Source organism: Biomphalaria glabrata, chromosome 5 (assembly GCF_947242115.1).
Source record: "Biomphalaria glabrata chromosome 5, xgBioGlab47.1, whole genome shotgun sequence".
NCBI classification, from domain to species: Eukaryota; Metazoa; Mollusca; class Gastropoda; family Planorbidae; genus Biomphalaria; species Biomphalaria glabrata.
The window spans coordinates 46,652,146-46,672,709 of record NC_074715.1 but is presented as its reverse complement, the minus strand read 5'-3'; the positions used below and the strand labels follow the sequence as shown (position 1 = coordinate 46,672,709).

Sequence of the window (20,564 nt, the reverse complement as noted above, 5' to 3'; positions counted from 1 at the left end):
ATTTACATACAAAGTGCATTATTAGCCTTTATAAACAAACAGAAATGTTTTCTTTTAATTTTAGCAGCTAGTTGACCAGAAAAAAACGTCTTTAACTATTATTTGTATTTGTTGTAAACATTTCCTGTACATTTTAAAAATATATTTGACTTAGTGATACTGAAAATACACAAAAATTGTCCATCTTTGTTAGCATATTGTAACATTGCCTCCCTTACATTTACGTAATTGTTTTAGAATTGGTGTATTTTTATGAAAAAATCGCTTGCATAATTAATTTTATAAATTAAACGGTTTGCTTTTAGAAAACCAAAAGTAGCCGTTGCACCTAAACTTTTCAAGCCGGATTTAATGATGAAATAATATTTTTCATATCTCTTCTAGTTTTCGAGATCTGAGTGTGACAGACGGACAGACGGACATTTTGCACAAACCTAATAGCGGTTTTTTCCCCTTACGGGGGCCGCTAAAAATATGACACTAGACTTACCAGCCAGTACAAGGTGACAACACGTTTTCTTCTTTCAGCAGACTGAGTAGAGCATTCTGTGCTATGAAAAGATGAGCTTAGTGTTGGTGGGCCAAACAATGGAGCTAATTGTAAAAAAAAAAGTTATTTGTATAAATATAATTACACAATTATTTACCTTTTTTTGTAGTATTTATATTAATTAATTAAGACACATTTTGTAAAACATGAATTGCTAACTATATAAAGAATCAAATATAAAATTCATCAAAGCACTTTTTTGAGGGAGTTGGGAATGACAGTTTTAATATAAAACGGTAGATGTAGGCCTATACCTATATGTTTTTGCATACCTTCACTTACATCTGTGATGGGCAAACGAAGGCCTTAGCCTGCAGAAAGATTATATCCAGCCCGCCACGTTTTGTAAATAAATTTTTAAAATAATTTCTCTCACTATGTAAAAAAAAATATAAGTTTTTAAAAATCAGCGTAATAACATTTCAAATTTAAATTCGTGTATGATTTACAACCTATTATCTCAATTTGTGTGCATGTTCGTAAAACATTTTAACTCTAAAATCTGAAATGAAAAACATAGAATTACTTCAGAATACCAAGTTTTTAATGATGAGTGGACATGCAGTTTCATAAATTTTAAAGACAAATTACTAAGCCTTATTTTTGATACAATAATGGCCATTTGCATTGTTAATAATATTCCTCATCACTTTACTTCTAAACACAGTAACACTCGTTATGCCTCCACAACTGATGATGAAAGAAAAGATAAAGTAAAGTTGTAAGACAAGAGAAGACCTGCAGCTTCAACTAATTCCAATCTAAAAATCATCCCAAACAATTATTTATTAATATCTAAGATTATTAATAATTATGGGCTTGTCGAAATCTAATTTCCCAAATTTGATGCTCAAAGAATTAGTGCAATGTTTAAGTCTTCATATATTTTTAGACGCTTTTTTCAATAATAAAACTTTTAAAAAGTTGTGTCAGAAATAGATTGAAAAATGAAAATCTTAGTTAGCTCTTCAGAAAACTATGCCCCAATTTAAATTGAATTATAAGGAATAATTATCAAAACAATCACAGCATCATGCATCACATTTGTTTTCTGAAATACATTTCTGTATTATTTTTTTAATAAAAAAATATATATGGGTCACCAATTTTTGGCCCACACCTAAAAAAGTTTGCCCATCACTGACATAGTTCTATAGATAGCAGATTAAAAAAAAAAGATTCTAAGTCTAATGAAAAAAAAATTGCTTACTGTCTTCTTTAGTCTGCATGACCACTTTTGACCAATCACTCCATGGTTGTTTATCTTCTCGTCTAACTTGAACAGAAACTGAGTAATTAGTAAATGGTGAAAGCTTGCATATAAAGACAGGCAGGTTTGATGTTCTGTATTTAGCCTCCAAAGTCATCTGAAGTGAAAAAAACATGGGAGGAGGGGGAGCTATAAGAAAGTCAGAAAAAGAATAATGACATTATATTGAAAATATAATCTACTGCCGAGGACAGATGTAGATGGCAAAAGGAAAATCTAAATCCACCACCATTTGAGAATGGTTATGACTGCGCTGGATGTGGCAAAATATGTAGGTCACAACAGGGAATGCATAGCCACAGGAAATACTGCATACCACATCAGACTCAAGACAAGTCTTATTAAAAAATGCACAGCTGACCAGTTTATCATATGGTGTCATTTACAGCAACCCTAATCTTTAGATCCATATACTGTGTTGTAAGAAGGGTAATATATTATCTTCTGTCACATAAATATTGGATCCATTGTCCTTTATGTCAACAAAATATGAAAAGCCACAATCACTAGTGGGACTGTGATTGTGAATTTTAGGACTTAAAAGGTGCCACTTGAGTTCACACAACTTTAATGGATACCTGACAATAGCTGGGGAAAAGTAATGGAGGATCAGTCATTGTGCTGGCCACATGACACCCTTGTTAACCAAAAATCACAGAAACTGATAACTTTTACATCATCTGCCCTATAGATGCCAAGTTCTGAAAGGGGTACTTTACTTACTTTTACACTGATTATAGTTCAGACTCAAGGCAAAGAGAATGGCAGACACCAAAGAAAAATGACAAGCCAAAAACTCATGCAAATGCGAACAAGGAAGCAATAGGCTAAGCCTATCTGCTCAACCTACCCTCTTAATCTACCCACTAAACATGTTTGTTTGTAAAATGTTTTACATGTTTCGGATGTTCCTTCAGAGTTGAAGATAGTTTACTTCCTAGTCCAAACCTCCCGCAGGACGACGGGGGATGGGAGCGGGCAGGATTCGAACCCTCGACCATCGATAAATCCGAACGACAGTCCAGCGCGCAAACCTCACGACCAGGCAGCCATACCCATGCCCCGAATGTAATTACATTTTCATGACGAAGACTAGATTTCAGAGTCATCTAGAGAGTTCCTGGAAATTAAGATTGAACATAAATAAGAAGCTTATTGAGTTTAATATTAAATACAAGCATTTAGAATTACTTTATATGATCCACTGAAATCTAGGTTTCAATCAGAAAGAATAATAAAAATAAAAAATTAAAGATTAAAATTATGTCTGTAGAATGACATACGTTGCTTGGATGACAAATCCAAGAGAGTGGTAGAACAGTCTGATAAAGAATGAACTGTTTGTTTAGGGCCTTTTGCTTGCGAATCTTGGTTGCTAAATGGAGAACTAGAAAGGAGGATCCAAGCAACAGAAATGAGATGCTACAGAAATATCCTAAATATCATATACAAAGACCACATCACAAATGAAGAGATAACAGACAGTATTAATTCAGCACATGGACTAACTGCTAAGTACTGTCAAAAAATGCAAGCTAAAATTCAATGGCCATATCACAAAGTCATTAGGGCACGCAAAAACCTTCCTTAAGGGATCAGTACCAGCAAAAAAAAAAAGAAGAGGCAGACAGAAAAAGCGATGGAAAGATAAAAATAAAGGAATGGACAGGCCTGTCATTGAGGGTTCTATCAAAGACAGAGATGAATTGAGAAAGACAGTCAACAGATCTTGTGTGCTGCCCCAACGGTCGAACAGGTGAAGGTGAGATGAAAAGATTGTACTTCCAAGCACTCATTGTAGTATAACGACCATAGTGAATGACCATTTCAAGGTAGAATTGAGACCAGAATGCACTAAGCATGTTATAATAATTTGAAGACCAGGGTCCATTGAGAGTGTCATAACACATAGATAAACTGCGTTGAGCAAGGAGACCAGAGGATAATGAGAATCTTGTAGTATCATAAAGTCAGACTGTACAAAAATCAATTATCAATAATGACAATTAATATGTGGAAATAAAATATTTATATTTTTGAATCTCTAAAAAATATATAAAAAAACTAAAGCAAACGTACATTGTTAACACTTTGCCCAACTACTGGAACATAAGTCAACCTATACCCGAACAAAGAGTTGCTTCCCTGGCCACAATTAAGCAAGTATTCAGGATCTTTCCATGTCACACTGACACAGGTGCTGTTAGTGTCCACAAACAGATTGTCAGGAGGTCCAGATTTAGCTGAAAATAGGGCAAGCAACTGTAAGACTATTGAAACTATAAAGTTAAATGAGCTTTTAAAAAATAAGATATCTTATCTTATAAAATACAGACATTACTTCAAAAAAGAAGATGATTATGTCCAACATGTGTTCCTAGGTCAATCTAGTCATGCATGTTAACCAATGAATTAAGTTCTGCCAAGTCATTGGATTTCCTGGCAACCCATTTGATGCTCTAATAACACCAGGGAAGAGCATTTGTACAACTTTGTCCTAGTATATGGAACAAGGAATGTGCCTTTATCTTTTTGTCTATCTGAGTATTTTATTAGATTTTGTTTTCATATTTGAAGGTTTTGGTTCAGTGTTTTATGTTTAATTTCTACTTAACTTTTAAGTCTTCTATCTCTAAAGATAAAGAGTATACAATTATAGGATAAAGATTCTAAAATATAATTAGCATTCTAAAAAATAGATAATGATTATAAATTAAAATTAACATTCTAAAAAATGTAAGACTTTAATTTTCAATACGCTCTATATACACTATATATGTTTTGCTTTAGTTTCCATTTTCGATAAAAGCAATAATCACTGTTTTTCAATTAACATTTATTACTATAGAAATGATGAGAAAAGAGAGAGAGAGATGAGAGATAGAGGCGTAGGCCCAATATTACTTGCGTTGTATATGTAAACTTTAAAATCTGCTGTCGCATTTACATCCAGCCTGTTGGTAATCTCATCACTTAGATTTAGACGTTTCTCCAATTGGCGAAGGTTTGACAGCATCACTGTAATTCTGACATAGACATAGTTTATACTTGCTTCTGAAATCTCATTTCCGAGAATACATGATGCACTTGTGTTACTGCACATTATTATACAGGACTCCAAGGTGGAAGTACTGCACTTCAAATACCTATTTCAATGAAAAAAAAAGACAACATTTATCAGTGAAGTGGACAAAAACAAGCATGATTTTTACAAAGCTTATATCATCTCTTTTGGGATCTTTAGGGTGGCTTTGAGTCCACCCATCGCTAATGGGTAACTGACATTAGTTGGGGAAAAGTAAAGGCGGTTGCTCATTGTGCTGGCCACATGATACTCTTGTTAACTGTAGGACACAGAAACAGATGACCTTCATTTGCCCCATAGATCAAAAGGTCTGAAAGGGTAACTTTAAACTTGAATCAATCAAAAAATTAACCAATTATTTAATTAAATGTTGGAGATTAATTATTTTCAAAGTAAGGAGAATAAATGCTGCTTAATGTGAATGTAAAAAAGGATTTAATCCCCTTATTACATTTTGACATATTTTTTCTTCTAATTCCCATTTTTAGATAAGTTGAAATTTTAAATAATTATTATTAGTCGATGACAATACACAAATAAATCAAAAAAATTAACCAGTTAGTTAATCATTTAGTACTTAACTAATTAATTTGATTTTATACAGCAGAAAGGGAACTAAACACTGTAATTTTAATATAATTGGCAGTAATTAGTGGTTCTTTTCCTTTAAAAGGCTTTGTTTTTTTTAAGTATTCTTTTTCTATTGCTTGTTATGCACTACAAACAGAAACTCACTCTGTTGCTCGTATTTCTTTTGAAATGTACCACAGAGCCAAAAGGGCCTATTATTAAATTAAAAACCATTTTAATTCATCTAGCAAGCCAAGCCACTCAATTTTAATGTTTTCAATTCTGGAACTATATCACTAAACTAGAAGTTTCCATACTCTAGATTTGTACATGGGACTCTCATGGGAGTAGCCAGGATTTTTTTCGGGGGATTGGGGAATTGGGATGGGATTAAAAAAATTTTTTTTTTAAATCTGTAATATCACTTCTTCTTAGTTATTAAGAGACAGGGCCGGCCTTAGGCTGATTTGAACGATTGCTCCTAATTAGGCCACATGCCTGGCAGGGGCCCCACAATGTACATTTAGAAAATCACTATCAGTCATGGCTCTTGTCACAGGCTATTAAAGATGTAGGACTTAGATGGTGAACATATTTAGTGTAGTGTACGATTGTAGTAACTTTAATTAACCGACTGGCATCAATTGTATTTGAATGTTTCCTGTGCATTTTCTATAATAAATGCTGATATAATGATCTAATTAATAGTATAATAGTTGTTATAGTTAAGCTTCCATTAAATTGGGCCCTGAAATTTGTAAGGCCGGCCCCTGTTAACAGAGAAGTATAAAAAGTTATCACCTTTGCAGGACGAATTTTTTTTTTTTTAATTATGTTACATGTTTTTAATGTTTTTAGAAGAAAGTTGGTAGCGTTGACATACTTTGACCTTTTGGCTGATGGATCATAGTGCCATCCCACGTCAACAGCAATTTTAGACTGTCCCCTATAGTTTTGATCTAATGACCAGGTCATATTCACACGGTCCTTGTACAGATAGTATGCAGTAAAATTGGTGACATTTCTGATCGGATCTGTAACAAAAAATATTTGAAAAAAAAAAAGTTTATATTGTAATGTATACATACATCAGTGGCTTTAATGGTTGGCTTTAACTATTGCAGTTATAGCCATATTTTATGATGGGAGTTGATGTTTAGGCCTTTGTGAGTTATTCAATTACTTATTAAAAAAATCAAAGATTTAGTCCAAATAGCTTATAGTTGAAATTATAAGCAAATATCGAGATCAATATATTTTTTTATTGATTCTTATGATGTCAGGTAAAAGAAATAATTGTGCAGAATTTCAGCTTGGTTGTGAAGGAGTAACGTGAACAAAACTTTTTACCAGACAGACAGAGTTGGTATATGCTTTGTAAAAAAAATAAGCAATGTGTTCTGTTGAGTAATCTGAATGTGCGAAGTGTTCGCTAAATAGTACTAAATACTCAGAATGAGCGAAGTGTTCGCTAAATACTCAGAATGAGCGAAGTGTTCGCTAAAAACTCAGAATGAGCGAAGTGTTCGCTAAAAACTCAGAATGAGCGAAGTGTTCGCTAAATACTCAGAATGAGCGAAGTGTTCGCTAAATACTCAGAATGAGCAAAGTGTTCGCTAAATACTCAGAATGAGCGACGTGTTCTGTAATGGGAAAAGTTTGGGAAACACTGTCGTAAGGGATAGATTAGAAAGGACGTTTTTTTTTAAGGTGATGCGGTTCGTGGCTGATGTGTCAGAAATTTATATGGCTCACATGGCATAACTGATCTAAAAAAAAAAAAAAAAGATAAAATGAGTTTACCTCAAGCTGAATTACTTACTTTCAACATAAATCAACATACTTCTCAGCTGTTTATCAACTTTATCGTCAGTGCTTTTCAACAGGCATTCGACTGTTAGTTGTGTAATATAATCTTCTTTAATGGTGACATTCCCCGAGACTGTCATGTTGTTCTTAATATAATGATATTCTTTGGGTATTGGATCATTTTCTTTGCCAGAAACAACGTTGATATATACATCCTCAATGCTGTAGTTTTTATTCAGGACACAGGTGACAGTCAGAGTCTCGCCAACAAACACAAGCACATCTTTAGGAAATATATCAGCTAATGAGGAAGAGAAACAAATCTGGGTGTAGGTTATCATCCTAGTGGTTTTAATGTAACATTCATATTATTTCTGTATGTATTTTTTTAAATATTATTTTGGATACATATAAAAAGCTCTATTTAGAATATAACCAAAAATACTTGTAATAAGAAACGAAAAACGTGAATACAAGATCCACTCCAGAGTTGGGGTAACAATGTACTGCCTTATAGCAGGTCAATATAGAACAGACGACAGACTTGTGAACCAATCCAAGCAATGATACAAGCTTATATATATATTTACTAAGAGAGTGAGAGAGAGAAGAGAGAGATAGAGAAGAGAGAGAGCCTTAGCATATCTATTGCGCGGGGCCCTGGGCGAGCGTCATGTGCGGGCTCTTAGCCGCAAGGGTAGACTATATATACCTTACCACATCACGCTGACGGGATAATCCGTCTCAAACGCTGCAACAATAACAATACAGTATGTCCGCCTCTAAGCTGTGGGACTTTTTTTTTTTTTTTTGTTACAAAAATTAGAACACGACGTAGGTACTGTTGGCTTACTTTTGGCCGCTTAAGTAATTATATACTGTATTCAGTGTACTGTAATTGTTCTCCATCAACAGAAGCAAATACAAAAGGAAAACACTCGCGCACTACTAATGTTATGTCTCCTCTCTTACTCTGAAAATTGAAGCCAATTGGACGTTCTATAAGAAAAAAGTGTGCTATAAGAGCTATAGGCCTAGTGGTCCATACACTTTCGCTGACCCGACTTTTGCGGAAGGGCTATACCACGGGTTTTAAAAACTTAATTTAAAAAAAATACTCCCGCGTTTGTTGTTTAGGCCTAACACAATGACACTGGTTTTCTAACGGCCGCAATATGTCTATGCACAGTAGCCTATTGGGAAAAAAAATTTAATACGTCATCGTCAAACTTTCTGGAAGCTGATTGGCCGAGCTAGCTGTACAAGCACATCAACTGGTTCACTACAGGCTAGGTTACAGTACCAAAAAAGGAATCCTTCTTAAACACCCTCAACCTTTTTTTTTTTCATTGCAGACTAAATTAACAGTAGCCTATATTTAATGTATACGTATCAAGTCTTTTTAGACAATAATGCGATATAACAGTGCTGTATGACACTACGCTGTCTAAGGGGTATCCATAAGGTGCGTTGGTCCAACCACAGATGGTTGCCTGGTCGTGTGGTTCGCGCGCTGGACTGTCGTTTGGATTTATCGATGGTCTCGGGTTCAAACCCTGCCCACTCCCATCCCCCATCGTCCTGTGGGAGGTTTGGACTAGGAAATAAACTATCTTCAACTCTGAAAGAACATCCGAAACAGGTAGGCCTAAAACATTTTACAAAACCTTTTTAAACAAACAGACACAGAAATCTTAAAGCTGTCCAACATGAACAGTATCGATGCGACAGTCAAAAGGTCTCAACTTCGATGGGCGGGGCATGCCAGACAATAGCCTTCTCAAACGACTTCTGTACTGGGAGTTGTGTGCAGGAAAGCGCTTCCAGGGTGGTCAATACAAGCGCTATAAAGACACTCTCAAGAGAATTTTTCATAATGCAAAGAGTAGTTCAAACTTTATCACTACACATTTTCCTAATAAAATCCGATCGGACGTCTATGTTTAGATACGAAACAAACGATTTGGATTGGTTGCTTCCACGTGTTTTTATTGATGCCAAGGTGAACTGTTCAACGATGATAGCCTCTTGAATCGGAAGGTCTCTAGATGTCGTCTTTACCAAAACTGAACGGTATTTTGAAACCAAAAATGTATGTTAAGAACTTAAATGGTAATTGGTATCATAGAGATACTGGGAAATTTCTGAGTAGCAAGTCCTTGTTTATAAGAACTGATTTGGTATTCGAAGTTGGTGGCAATAAAATCTCCGATCGCGGGGCCCCCCACACATGCACGGGGCATGGGGCGGTAGCCCCACTTGCCACCCCCTAAGGCCGCTACAGACAGAGAGGAAAGAGAGAGAAAGAGAGAGAGATAAAGAGAGAAAGAAGAGAGAAATGAAAGCGACTCAAGCGATATAGAATTATAGAAATGTCTTAAACTCCGAATGGTAGAAGTAGAAGAATGACTATTAGTTTACCTCCTGATATTATGATAATAATAAATTATGTTTCCAATCTTAGTAAATCTATATATATATATAATTATCGTCATGGCTCAAGAGTTTGGACAAGAAGAAGGAAAGGAAAGATCACTCTTTTATTTCTGCAAGTCGGACGAACTAGAGTTACCCTACGAAAAAAAAAAAGGGGGGGGGAGGAGAACAAGTAGTAATCACCCGTCACAAAATAGCAGGGCCGGGCTTAACCGTTGTGACCAAGAAGTCATGGAAAGATCACTCTTTTTTTTCTTCTATCTATCTAACTATCTATATATATAACTCTCTACGTCGCCCAACCATGCAGGACAAGACGCACGCACGCAGACTCTCTAACCCTCGATGAAAAAGACATGGAAAGATAACTCTTTCATTTCTGCAATTCGACAGAGAGCATGGCTTGGAAAAAAAAAAGAGAGGGCGGAGAACAAGTAATCTCTGTATATATAATTTTCTACGTCGCCCAACCACCCATAGCATTTGGACAACTGTGTCTTTCAGAAAGTGTTCATCCGTCACAAAAATAGCGGCGTATGCTACGCCACGGGTTGGATCGTATGTTATAAACTAATACTACTATTATTAATAATTTATGAAATAATAATAATAAAAAAAAAAAAGCTTTTTATAAAGCGCTACTTTCATGCTTATAGCAATCTCATTTGTGGACAGTGGGGGGTGGGGGCGGAGGGGCTATGTGGATAAGGTTTATTCATGCTGCCTTCAGGCGCTCAGTAAACACAACTCTGCTTGAGTCGGGTGTCGAACCTCAAGTCCCCTTCATAGGTAGCCAAGACAAGCCAAGTTCAAGCGTATTTAGCCTCTCGACCACGCTTCCCACATAATAAGCCCCATTAGCTCTATGACGTTTCGTTATAAAATTATGTGTGTTTTACAGAACTAATACATGCATTACTTTTCTCAGGCCTACGTGTATGTCGTGCTTATAAGCTATTTAAAGCCAGACTCCTTAGTACAATAGAATGTGCAGGGGCAGCATGGTCGAGTGTCATATTAAGGCCCCTCATATTTGTGTAATGGGCTAATGGTGACCAAAACATCCCCTATCGCGCCCAGGATTCCACAAGACCCCACTGGAGCTTTTTATTTACTTTTTTTTTTGGGGGGTCACACAAAAGTTATCAACATACGATGCACAACAGTCGGGAGAATTTCGACCATGCTAACATTAGAAAGTCGAGAAGGAAACGAATCATGATAGTGAAGATCTTTTCAAAAGCTTCAAAAAGTTTGAAAGTCGATATTGTTGCAAACGCTTCTTGCAAAAACGGTAGGCCTATACGTTTTAAGGGGACCTTGCTAGAAGGGAAAATGCGTTTAAATATTTTAATCTTTCAAATATTGGTAACAACAGTGGCGTAGCTATGGTGGGGGATTGGGGGGAGGGGGAAGGAGAATTTGAAAATCTCCTCCGGCCCCAAATTGAGGAACCACCAAATGAGTGTTCGAAATGATTTATTTACATTAAATATTAAATATTACGCCATTACCTCATGCCATGATGTAGAATGTCAAAATGCAGGGGCCACTAAAGAGGCTAACCCCCCCCCCCCCCCCCGTATCCCCAAATTCCTTACTACGATAATGATAACAATGTCATTTTCACTTAATTTTTATTCTATAAGCGCCGAAATATTCTCTAAAACGGCGGCGCTACAACGAACCCGGCTTCATCTGTGTAGGATTCAAAATCCATTCTCTGCCCTCTGTACACATTAAAATGAATTCTGTGTACAGGTGTAAATTACTTCTGTGTAGACTTCTTTTTTTTTTGTTTAAACCTAAGACAGTCTCGTCTAGTTAGCTTGTGACAGACTGAACACAGAAGTGAAGAGGAGCCTTTTAATCCAAAGGTGGAGGTAATGACAATAGATTTGTTAAAAAGTACAACAGGAAGCAAGCACAAAGTATAGCGTCCCACCCTGCAAAGTCTATAAATATTTACTGCTGTAGTGTCAACAACTGTCTTTTGAAATACATTATCAGTGCTATAGTTATAGCAAACCTTGCTGAATAAGACAGAAAAAATAAAATACAATTCTTGAAGGCCACATATCCTGGTTCTTTTTTAATGCATTTCGCAACTCAAAATTTCTCTGTCGTTTTATTTGTAAATTATTTAGACATGCCATAGGATGTGTGGTGTAGACCTAGACCATCATCATCAAACTCCATTTGGGTGAGGGCTTGAGAGGCTTAAATCCTGTCTTGCAAGAGCCGTGGACAGAAACCCTGCTGTCTTGCGTAGTGCATGAATGTCATAATAGAGGTCGAAAAAAGAATGAAAAAAAAAAAAAAGCACATCCTTTATTTTGTAACCACTAAGCCTAACAAATCTTTATAATCATTTCTTTGACATAAACCAGAAATATAATTGTTTAAAGCAGAGACAAAATAATTGTTTCAATATTTTTCCTACTCTGGATTTGTTTAAAAGCAATACATAATTCTACAGTCGAATCTTGTTAATAGGAGCCACCGTTTAACCAGACCAGCTGCTTATTCGGACTGAATTTTAAAGAAAAGAAACAAATCCTTATAAAGTTAAATCGGTCAATAGGAACAGTCGTTTATTAAGATCATAACGATCGAGTCCCAATGTTATCCTATTAACCGGATCTGACTGTATTTTTGCAATGCATAGCGAAACTAATAAACATGACGTATTTCTTTCTGTTGTCTCCCCAAACGACTGCGACATAAATAAATGATGTAGTTGCCAAATTTGGATTTTAAATCATAAATTTACCTCTTTTTCAACCAATACATTTCTCTGCGCGATCGTAATTCCTTTTCGAGAACAGTCTGAAAGTCTTGAACATCGACTTCCAACAACATTATTTCTGCGATCATTTCCTTTTCGATAAATGGCAAAACGTTTCTCTTATTTTGTTCAGCCACCGCGACTACCCCTATCCTAGTAGGAATCTAAAAAAAAAAAAAAGGTTTTCACTACAATGTCTGAATACACTTTTTTTCATGAGCGTAGCCGGGGAGGGGGGGGGGCTTGGGGTTCTAACCCCCTCCCCCGAAATGAAATTCCCCTCCCCCCTCCCCATGCGGAAGGGGGATCGGAATTTAGTGACTGATTTTTTGCTTTTATTCTGTTTATTTTAGGTGAGATTTTAATACTACACCATCACTTGCCCCAGCGCAGCCAATGGAGTTTTGTGTTCTAAACCCCCCTCCAGCGGGTTTTCAAGTTAAAATGTTAAAAAAAATGCCACTTCAATATAAAAAAAGCAAATTACATACTCAAAAATCTATGAGCGCAGCTAAAGGGGTTTTGAGTTTAAACCCCCTCCCCCTCCAGCAAGGTTTGAAGCTAAACAAATAAAAAGAGCAAATTACACACTCAAAATTTTATGAGTATAGCCAAGCCAATGGGGGTTTTGAGTTTAAACCCCTCTCCTCCCGAGTTGTTTTTTTTAAAGTTTAAAACGTCTCTCGGTGGTTTTGAGTTTAAATACCCCCATACAGAGAGTTTTGAGGTTCAAAACCTCTTTTTTCAATGTTATTCTAAAGCAAACTACAGTCACCAAATTCAATGAAGTTTTGAATTTAAGAAAAAAAAAAACTCCGCAGATTTTTAAGTTTAAAACCCCCCAAAAATTATTCTGGCGATAAAACTTCCCGTTTCGATATAAAATCTAAAGTAAGCTACAGTCATCTAATTCAAAGAGAGTAACCAAGAGAGGTGTCACATTTCTACCAGTGGCAGGGCTCCATTAATAAAGTGCAGTGAATAGTCATCTGTCGAAATTGAAAAAGACTAAATGGGGCTCAACAAAGATGACTAAGACAGATTTTAGGAGTCAGTTATAGAGATCGGGTCTCAATCAAGGAAATCCTATGCCGAACTGGGGGTCGACCCCTTAGTAAGGTTGTGACAGAGCGTCGAATGAGGTTTGCGGGACATGTTCTCCGACAAAATGAATTACGCATAATAAGAGTTGTGATGACATGGAGGCCATTACGAGAAAAGCGCAAACAAGGACATTCTAGTACAACTTGGCGCAACAATTGTATGGAGGTCTTCACCGCAGATAGGAAGAGACTTCAGACATTGCCAGTGACAGATTTTTTTGGAAGCAGATTGCCGCCCAATGCGCCGAACGACGCGGGAGTATCTATAGAATAGCACATAAGGTTTTTGAAATAAAACTTTTTAATAGCAGGATATCTCAGAATGTGCATTTTGTTGGCTTTCAATACCGTAAAAAGTGCTTGGCGGCGGGTCTCCGCCCCGCGCTGGGGAAGCTCACAGCGCTCCCCCAGACCCCCTTCTGGCAATGGCGGGGAGTGTACAATTTTTCCACTAACTCTAGAAAGAACCTATTCTAGGGTAAAATTAACGTCTTCCGAAGAATGAAGGGTCAGAATGTAATAAAGATTAATTATATACATATACACGCACACACACATATTTTTTTGCGGGGGAGGGGGGGGAGAAACAAATTCCCTCCCAAATCCCTCCCCCCCACCCTGAAAAAAATACTGGCTACGCCGATGCTTTTTTTTAAAGTCTAGTTTGTATTCATGCTATATTTAGGGCTGTTCCAGCGTCAAGCTAATCAGAGTGATCAGCTCTTGTAGCACTTAGATTGGTGAGTTCCGGTGTAAAATAGAAATGCAGTTAGAGAGGAGTGACAGAATGAGATATAAACAAATGCAAGAGCAATGCGAGACCTGGTCATCAAAAACAAAAATAAACAAACACAAATACACATCCTGCACTTGGCCTTTCCATTTTTAAATAAACACAAAAAAATATCGTATGTCCCCCAATCCAAATGTTAGTTTATATACTACTGCCGAACTAGTTCTTGATTTAGCCAGCCAGATCGCGAAATGGCCAGGGACGATAGGTCAAAGTCGACAGGACATGGTCATGTGCAGATTGTGTGTGTGTTTTTAAATACCGTTACCTTAAAGATAATTACATAATTTACTAACAAAGCTGTCAACTTACGTTTAGAAATGGACCAATTTCATTTATTACTCCTTATGACATGAACATTTATGACGTGACAATATGAACTATGTATAACAACTTTAATTTTCAAATAGTACAAGTTAACATAATAATATCAGCCTTATTAAAGCATAGATCATCTGTTTATTTGGCCAACGGTTAACGAGCAGGGTGTTATGTGGCCAGCACAACGACCAGCCGCCTTTACTTTTCCCCAACTAAAATCAGGCACCCATTACAGTTGGATGGACTCATGGGCGCCCTAAAAATCCCGGAATTCAAAATCAGCCTTCACCGAGATTCGAACCCAGGACCACAGGTTCGGAAGCCAAGCGCTTAACCACTCAGCCACCGATGATCTTAACATTAAAGCCCTATAGATCTAAAGATCTGAAAGGGGTACTTTACATTTTTTAAATTATTCTTTGAATTAAAGCATGCAGATATACCTACACGAACAACAGTACCCAATAGTATTTTTTGTTTTTGCGCGGCCATTATAAACGTCTGATAACTTTCTTTTTAAAAAAAAAGAAAGATTTTTACTATATAATACATTCTCGCCCCCCCCCCCCCCAAAAAAAAAGTTATAACAAGGTTTTGACTATTACCTGAATCCATATTGCAAACTATAATACATTAGAGTCATACCGAAGACCACGATATTGACATGCCCCCCTCCCCTCTGTTTCCGCATTTTTTTGTTTGCAAGGTGTGCAAATCACACCTGACAACATCCATACGTTTTTCTTAAACTGTTGTTGTTTTTTTTTTTTATATTTAATTATTTGGAGATGTCAATAAAATCTCTCTAGCTCTGCAGGAAGATCCTAGCAATGGAATTGAGATGCTACAGAATGATCCTAGCAATGGAATTGAGATGCTACAGAAAGATCCTAGCAATGGAATTGAGATGCTACAGAAAGATCCTAGCAATGGAATTGAGATGCTACAGAAAGATCCTAGCAATAGAATTGAGATGCTACAGAAAGATCCTAGCAATGGAATTGAGATGCTACAGAAAGATCCTAGCAATGGAATTGAGATGCTACAGAAAGATCCTAGCAATGGAATTGAGATGCTACAGAAAGATCCTAGCAATGGAATTGAGATGCTACAGAAAGATCCTAGCAATGGAATTGAGATGCTACAGAAAGATCCTAGCAATGGAATTGAGATGCTACAGAAAGATCCTAGCAATGGAATTGAGATGCTACAGAAAGATCCTAGCAATGGAATTGAGATGCTACAGAAAGATCCTAGCAATGGAATTGAGATGCTACAGAAAGATCCTAGCAATGGAATTGAGATGCTACAGAAAGATCCTAGCAATGGAATTGAGATGCTACAGAAAGATCCTAGCAATGGAATTGAGCTGCTACAGAAAGATCCTAGCAATGGAATTGAGATGCTACAGAAAGATCCTAGCAATGGAATTGAGATGCTACAGAAAGATCCTAGCAATGGAATTGAGATGCTACAGAAAGATCCTAGCAATGGAATTGAGATGCTACAGAAAGATCCTAGCAATGGAATTGAGATGCTACAGAAAGATCCTAGCAATGGAATTGAGATGCTACAGAAAGATCCTAGCAATGGAATTGAGATGCTACAGAAAGATCCTAGCAATGGAATTGAGATGCTACAGAAAGATCCTAGCAATGGAATTGAGATGCTACAGAAAGATCCTAGCAATGGAATTGAGATGCTACAGAAAGATCCTAGGTTTCACATTCAGAGTCCGCATCACAAAAGAAGAGATTAAGAGACATTCGGTCCTTATATAAAAAAAAGGTTTTCCAGTCTTAAATAAAATAAAGATAAATTTCAGGTTTGACGCCACATCTCCAACGCAGCATATTGAGTAGCAGAGGGCCAAACCTTACATTCCCTTTCCATTTGAAGTCCTGCACATCAACAGAAGATAACATTTATAAATATATACTGATTTCATGTTGAAGAGTTAATGCTTGAGATAACCAAGATAAGCAATTTAAAGGCCTGACCAAGGAAACGTAACTCTGCGTGATTCTCAAGACTCTAGTAACGAGGACTGGTAGCACCAGATCACATTTAATAGCTCCTCTTTCAAAAGTTCACAGTTCATTGTTTTCTTCAGAGTTGTACTTTTTTCTACGAAATGTGGATTTTTTATGCTATTTTATTTTTAAATAAAGAATTTCCGAGTGCTATTAGAACAAGGAGAAGGTCACTTTGGACGATTATACATGTACTTCATGCAATTATTTGTATATTTTGAACTTTAAACTAGTCTACGCTTTTATCATTGTCACTTATATCTTGTAATAAGCATTCTTCTTCTTCTTCTTCTTGAAACTGTCAGGTAGAGTTGAGCCTTCGGCTCTTGGAACTCTAAGCCAGCAAAAGTGAACAAGAGCTCCCTTTCACCAGCCTGAATGAGAACAGTGTACACTGTTCTGTCTGGCGAGGTGTCAGACTCGCGGCCAGAGACCGCGTGCACAGGGACCCCTGCCATTTTCCTTTTCTATACTAGGCTAACCGTGCAGGGCACGCCATTTATGTAACGGCTTGTGACAAGGTTGTGGAAGCTTTTTTACAACTCCGCACAGTGCAATGAGGATGCTCTCGCACCCCTTTAGGCACCCCCAATGGAGTCTTGTTTTGCTACCCTTTAGCCTAATCGTTTCCTCCTACGATCGTTTCCACCCGGGCGCCACTATGAGGCATAGCATGCCCGGGATAATAAGCATGATTTTACTAGAGTGTTTGGTGAAAATTAGTCTGTTGTCTATTATTTTCATTCTCTCTTCAGGATAGAGGGGTTTTAAAATTGCTTGCTCGTTCTCTCAGATTTGGTTAGCACGAAGGCCTTTCCATTTTCTTCTATTGTGTCTTATTAAAGTATAATCTTCTTGTTATTATTGTAAAGGTTAATAAGAGCTGGCCTCAGATGTTTGATATAAGAGGCTTCCGAGTGTTTTTACAATGCATATATTAATTCCCTCGGTCTGTCTGGTAAACATTTTGTACACATTATTTTTCACACACCCATGGTCGGATCAAGTTGAAACTTTGCACAATTATTCATAGGGATAGACAAGGCATGCATTATTAAAAAAAACATTTAGTCAATTAATTACTGGAAATTAATCCTCCAGTCTTTAAAAATATGGCTAATTATGTAGCATTTTGTCCCCTTCGATAATGGAACAGGTTATTTCTCCCACATCCATTCTCGGATCAAGTTGAAACTGTAAACAATTCTTTATTAGATTACGTGGGTCATGTTAAAGTTATTTCTATTTCTGAACTAATGTCATTTATATAATATTAAGGCCTGTCTTCAAGTCCGAAGAATAATGAGCAATGCAGTATAGTCCGTGGCTACGCAGCCCCAGTTGTGACCTACATATTTTGCCACAACTAGCGCAGTCATAACCATTGTCCACGGTGGTGTAATTTATATAAACTACTTAAGAGACCTGCCAAACCAATAAACGTATCTATTCTATTCTTTAAACTTTAAAGTGTACTAAAACATTGAAACTATAAACATGATAATAACAGCAATAGCGATGTCCAGTAATGCCTGGTCTCAGCTACAGACGAACTTCATGACGAAAAGCAAATATCAATACTAATTCTTTTTTTTTTTTTTTTTTTTTTGAAGAGCTCTATCAAAATAGTTACGTTTAGTTTATGAGATGTATTGTGTGTTTATCAACAGGTCAACAAGCTGAGAGCCCTCTAACTGTCAGCACTTCAGAGACTCTTGTTACATTTAAATTAACAGATAAGACAGACATAGTCAGGTAGTCCTAGTCATAGTCGCTGAAGTCGCATGGGCATTTTCAGAAAAGTGTCATGATCAATAGAAAACAAAGTTTGAAAGAGATGTGTAAAAAAGATGAAACGTTTATACCATACAAATTAATATATATTTACAATTGAAGTGTTAACTAATATACTTTTAGAGCTTGTTTATGTTTCAAACATTCAAATAAGGTATTTAAGAACAACTTAATAATAGCGGTATTCGAATATTGCTATAAACCGATATATGTCGATATAGGGTTAGGGTTAGGCACTTAGTATAACGACGCACCATAGTTAACGGACTCTGAACACGACATCTAGTGGCGTCACGGATAGTTGAGGTTTAGCTTGTTTATGTCGGTATTCAGTTGGTGTTAGGTCTTCAAGGTGAGAACATCAAATTAGGAACAGAGGCTCGACTGTAGGTCTTTATGTATTTAACTTCATTCAAGTATCTAACGGCCTGGACTTAAGTCTTTTCAACCTGTTAATGTGTAGATTTTGTTCTGTAGTAGTTTAAACGCATCTAACAAGCCTAAGCTCATGCAAGAAACTCAAACATCTTCTGAGTAATCTGACAGCCATAATACAACTATAAGAACAAGGCCTGTCACAAAAGAGAGAGAGAGAAAGAGAGAGAGAGAAAAAAAGAAAGAGAGAAAGAGAAAGAGAGAAAGAGAGGGAGAAAGAGAGAAAGAGAAAGAAAGAGAGAGAGAAAGAGAGAGAGAAAGAGAAAGAGAGGGAGAAAGAGAAAGAAAGAGAGAGAGAAAGAGAGAAAGAGAAAGAGAGAAAGAGAAAGAGAGAGAGAAAGAGAGAAAGAGAAAGAAAAAGAGAGAAAAAGAGGGAGAGAGAGAAAGTGAGAGAAATAGAGAGAAAGAAAAAGAGGGAGAGAAAAAGAGAGACATAGAGAAATAGAGAGAAAGAGAGAGAGAAAGAGAGTTAGAGGAAGAGAGAGAGAGAAAAAAAGAGAGAGAAAGAAGTGAGAGAGAAAAATAGAGAAAAAGAGAGAGAGGGAGCAAAAGAGAGAAAGTAAGAGAGAGAGAGGAGGAGGGGAGAGTTTTTAGTTTTTTACTTTATTAAGTGCTTAGTAAAATGTACTGTTATAGAGAATAAAATATCATTATATTAAATATATTAAAAATGTTTGTTAAATGATTTAATTCGTTCGTTTCATTTGTGGACATTATGGTCTCTACTACTCTACACTATTTACGTGTATGTGAATCCACAAAGACTTTGTACTCGATGAGCCTTCAAACAAAACTTTTAAGAATTTCAACTAAGCGTGACATATGTATTGGTCACAACAGTGGCATCAGTAGGGGGGGGGTGCGGTCCTCACCGGGTGACACCCTCACTAGTGACGCCACTGACCAGTAATATTCACTTTTTCTCTTACACGTAGACTAAAGATTTGTATTTTATATTAATATGAACATAGATCTAGTTACTGCGTAAGGCCCGGTTATTGAAACTATTGGTGGATAGGATAGGCCTATATGCCCTTTTGAAAAGGGGTAGAGGGCATTATTATAAAATCTTTCGCTGTTATTTCACATTAGATCTAGGGTCTATAATGTGTTTTTTTTTAACGCAAACACAAATAGTCATGCACAAACACACTCACACACTTGAACTTACACACACATACAAACAGTGTTTTTTTTTAATTTTTTTTTTAAAAAGGCACTTACCTTCATAATTTAAGAAAAAACAATCCGCGAACATGAGGAATAAGGCGAACCAGCACAGTATCCACATTGCCCTTGAATTGTAAACATGTAGACTAGCTCATGTTGAAATCTTTGTCAAAACACACGACTCCTGGCTACACTGTGTAGTGCACACTGCAGGTCCTTGAGCGAAGCTAACAAACATTTTAGCTGTGTCTCGACGGCAGACGTAATCTTTTTTTTCCCCACGTTGTACAAGCTAGCGATGTGGACGCACAAGCAGGCGGAACCAGAAAGAAAGGGAGAGAGATAGGTGTGAGTTACCTCAAAACAAACGTCTTTACAAATGATTTTCTACTAATAGCAAAGAAAAA

The 20,564-nt window shown here is 36.7% G+C and overlaps 1 protein-coding gene across 3 annotated transcripts in view; it reads right to left on the bottom strand.

Annotated features, from left to right (window-relative positions):
* Positions 1-20,444, bottom strand: part of LOC106068101 (uncharacterized) — a 38,936-nt gene extending 18,492 nt beyond the window's left edge. Inside the window, exons 1-7 of one of the 3 annotated variants that reach the window (XM_013227401.2) lie at positions 20,212-20,444; positions 7,298-7,585; positions 6,365-6,509; positions 4,725-4,966; positions 3,900-4,063; positions 1,761-1,917; positions 491-594 (exon numbers count right to left, since the gene is read on the bottom strand). In XM_013227401.2, the coding sequence (XP_013082855.2) occupies positions 491-594; positions 1,761-1,917; positions 3,900-4,063; positions 4,725-4,966; positions 6,365-6,509; positions 7,298-7,585; positions 20,212-20,278 (1,167 nt within the window). In that variant the 5' untranslated portion in view covers positions 20,279-20,444. Of the gene's footprint in view, positions 1-490; positions 595-1,760; positions 1,918-3,899; positions 4,064-4,724; positions 4,967-6,358; positions 6,510-7,297; positions 7,586-7,729; positions 7,844-20,211 lie in introns of those variants that run through there. The other 2 variants (XM_013227400.2, XM_056029230.1) reach the window with 2 other exon arrangements.
* Between the last annotated feature and the right edge of the window lie 120 nt (positions 20,445-20,564).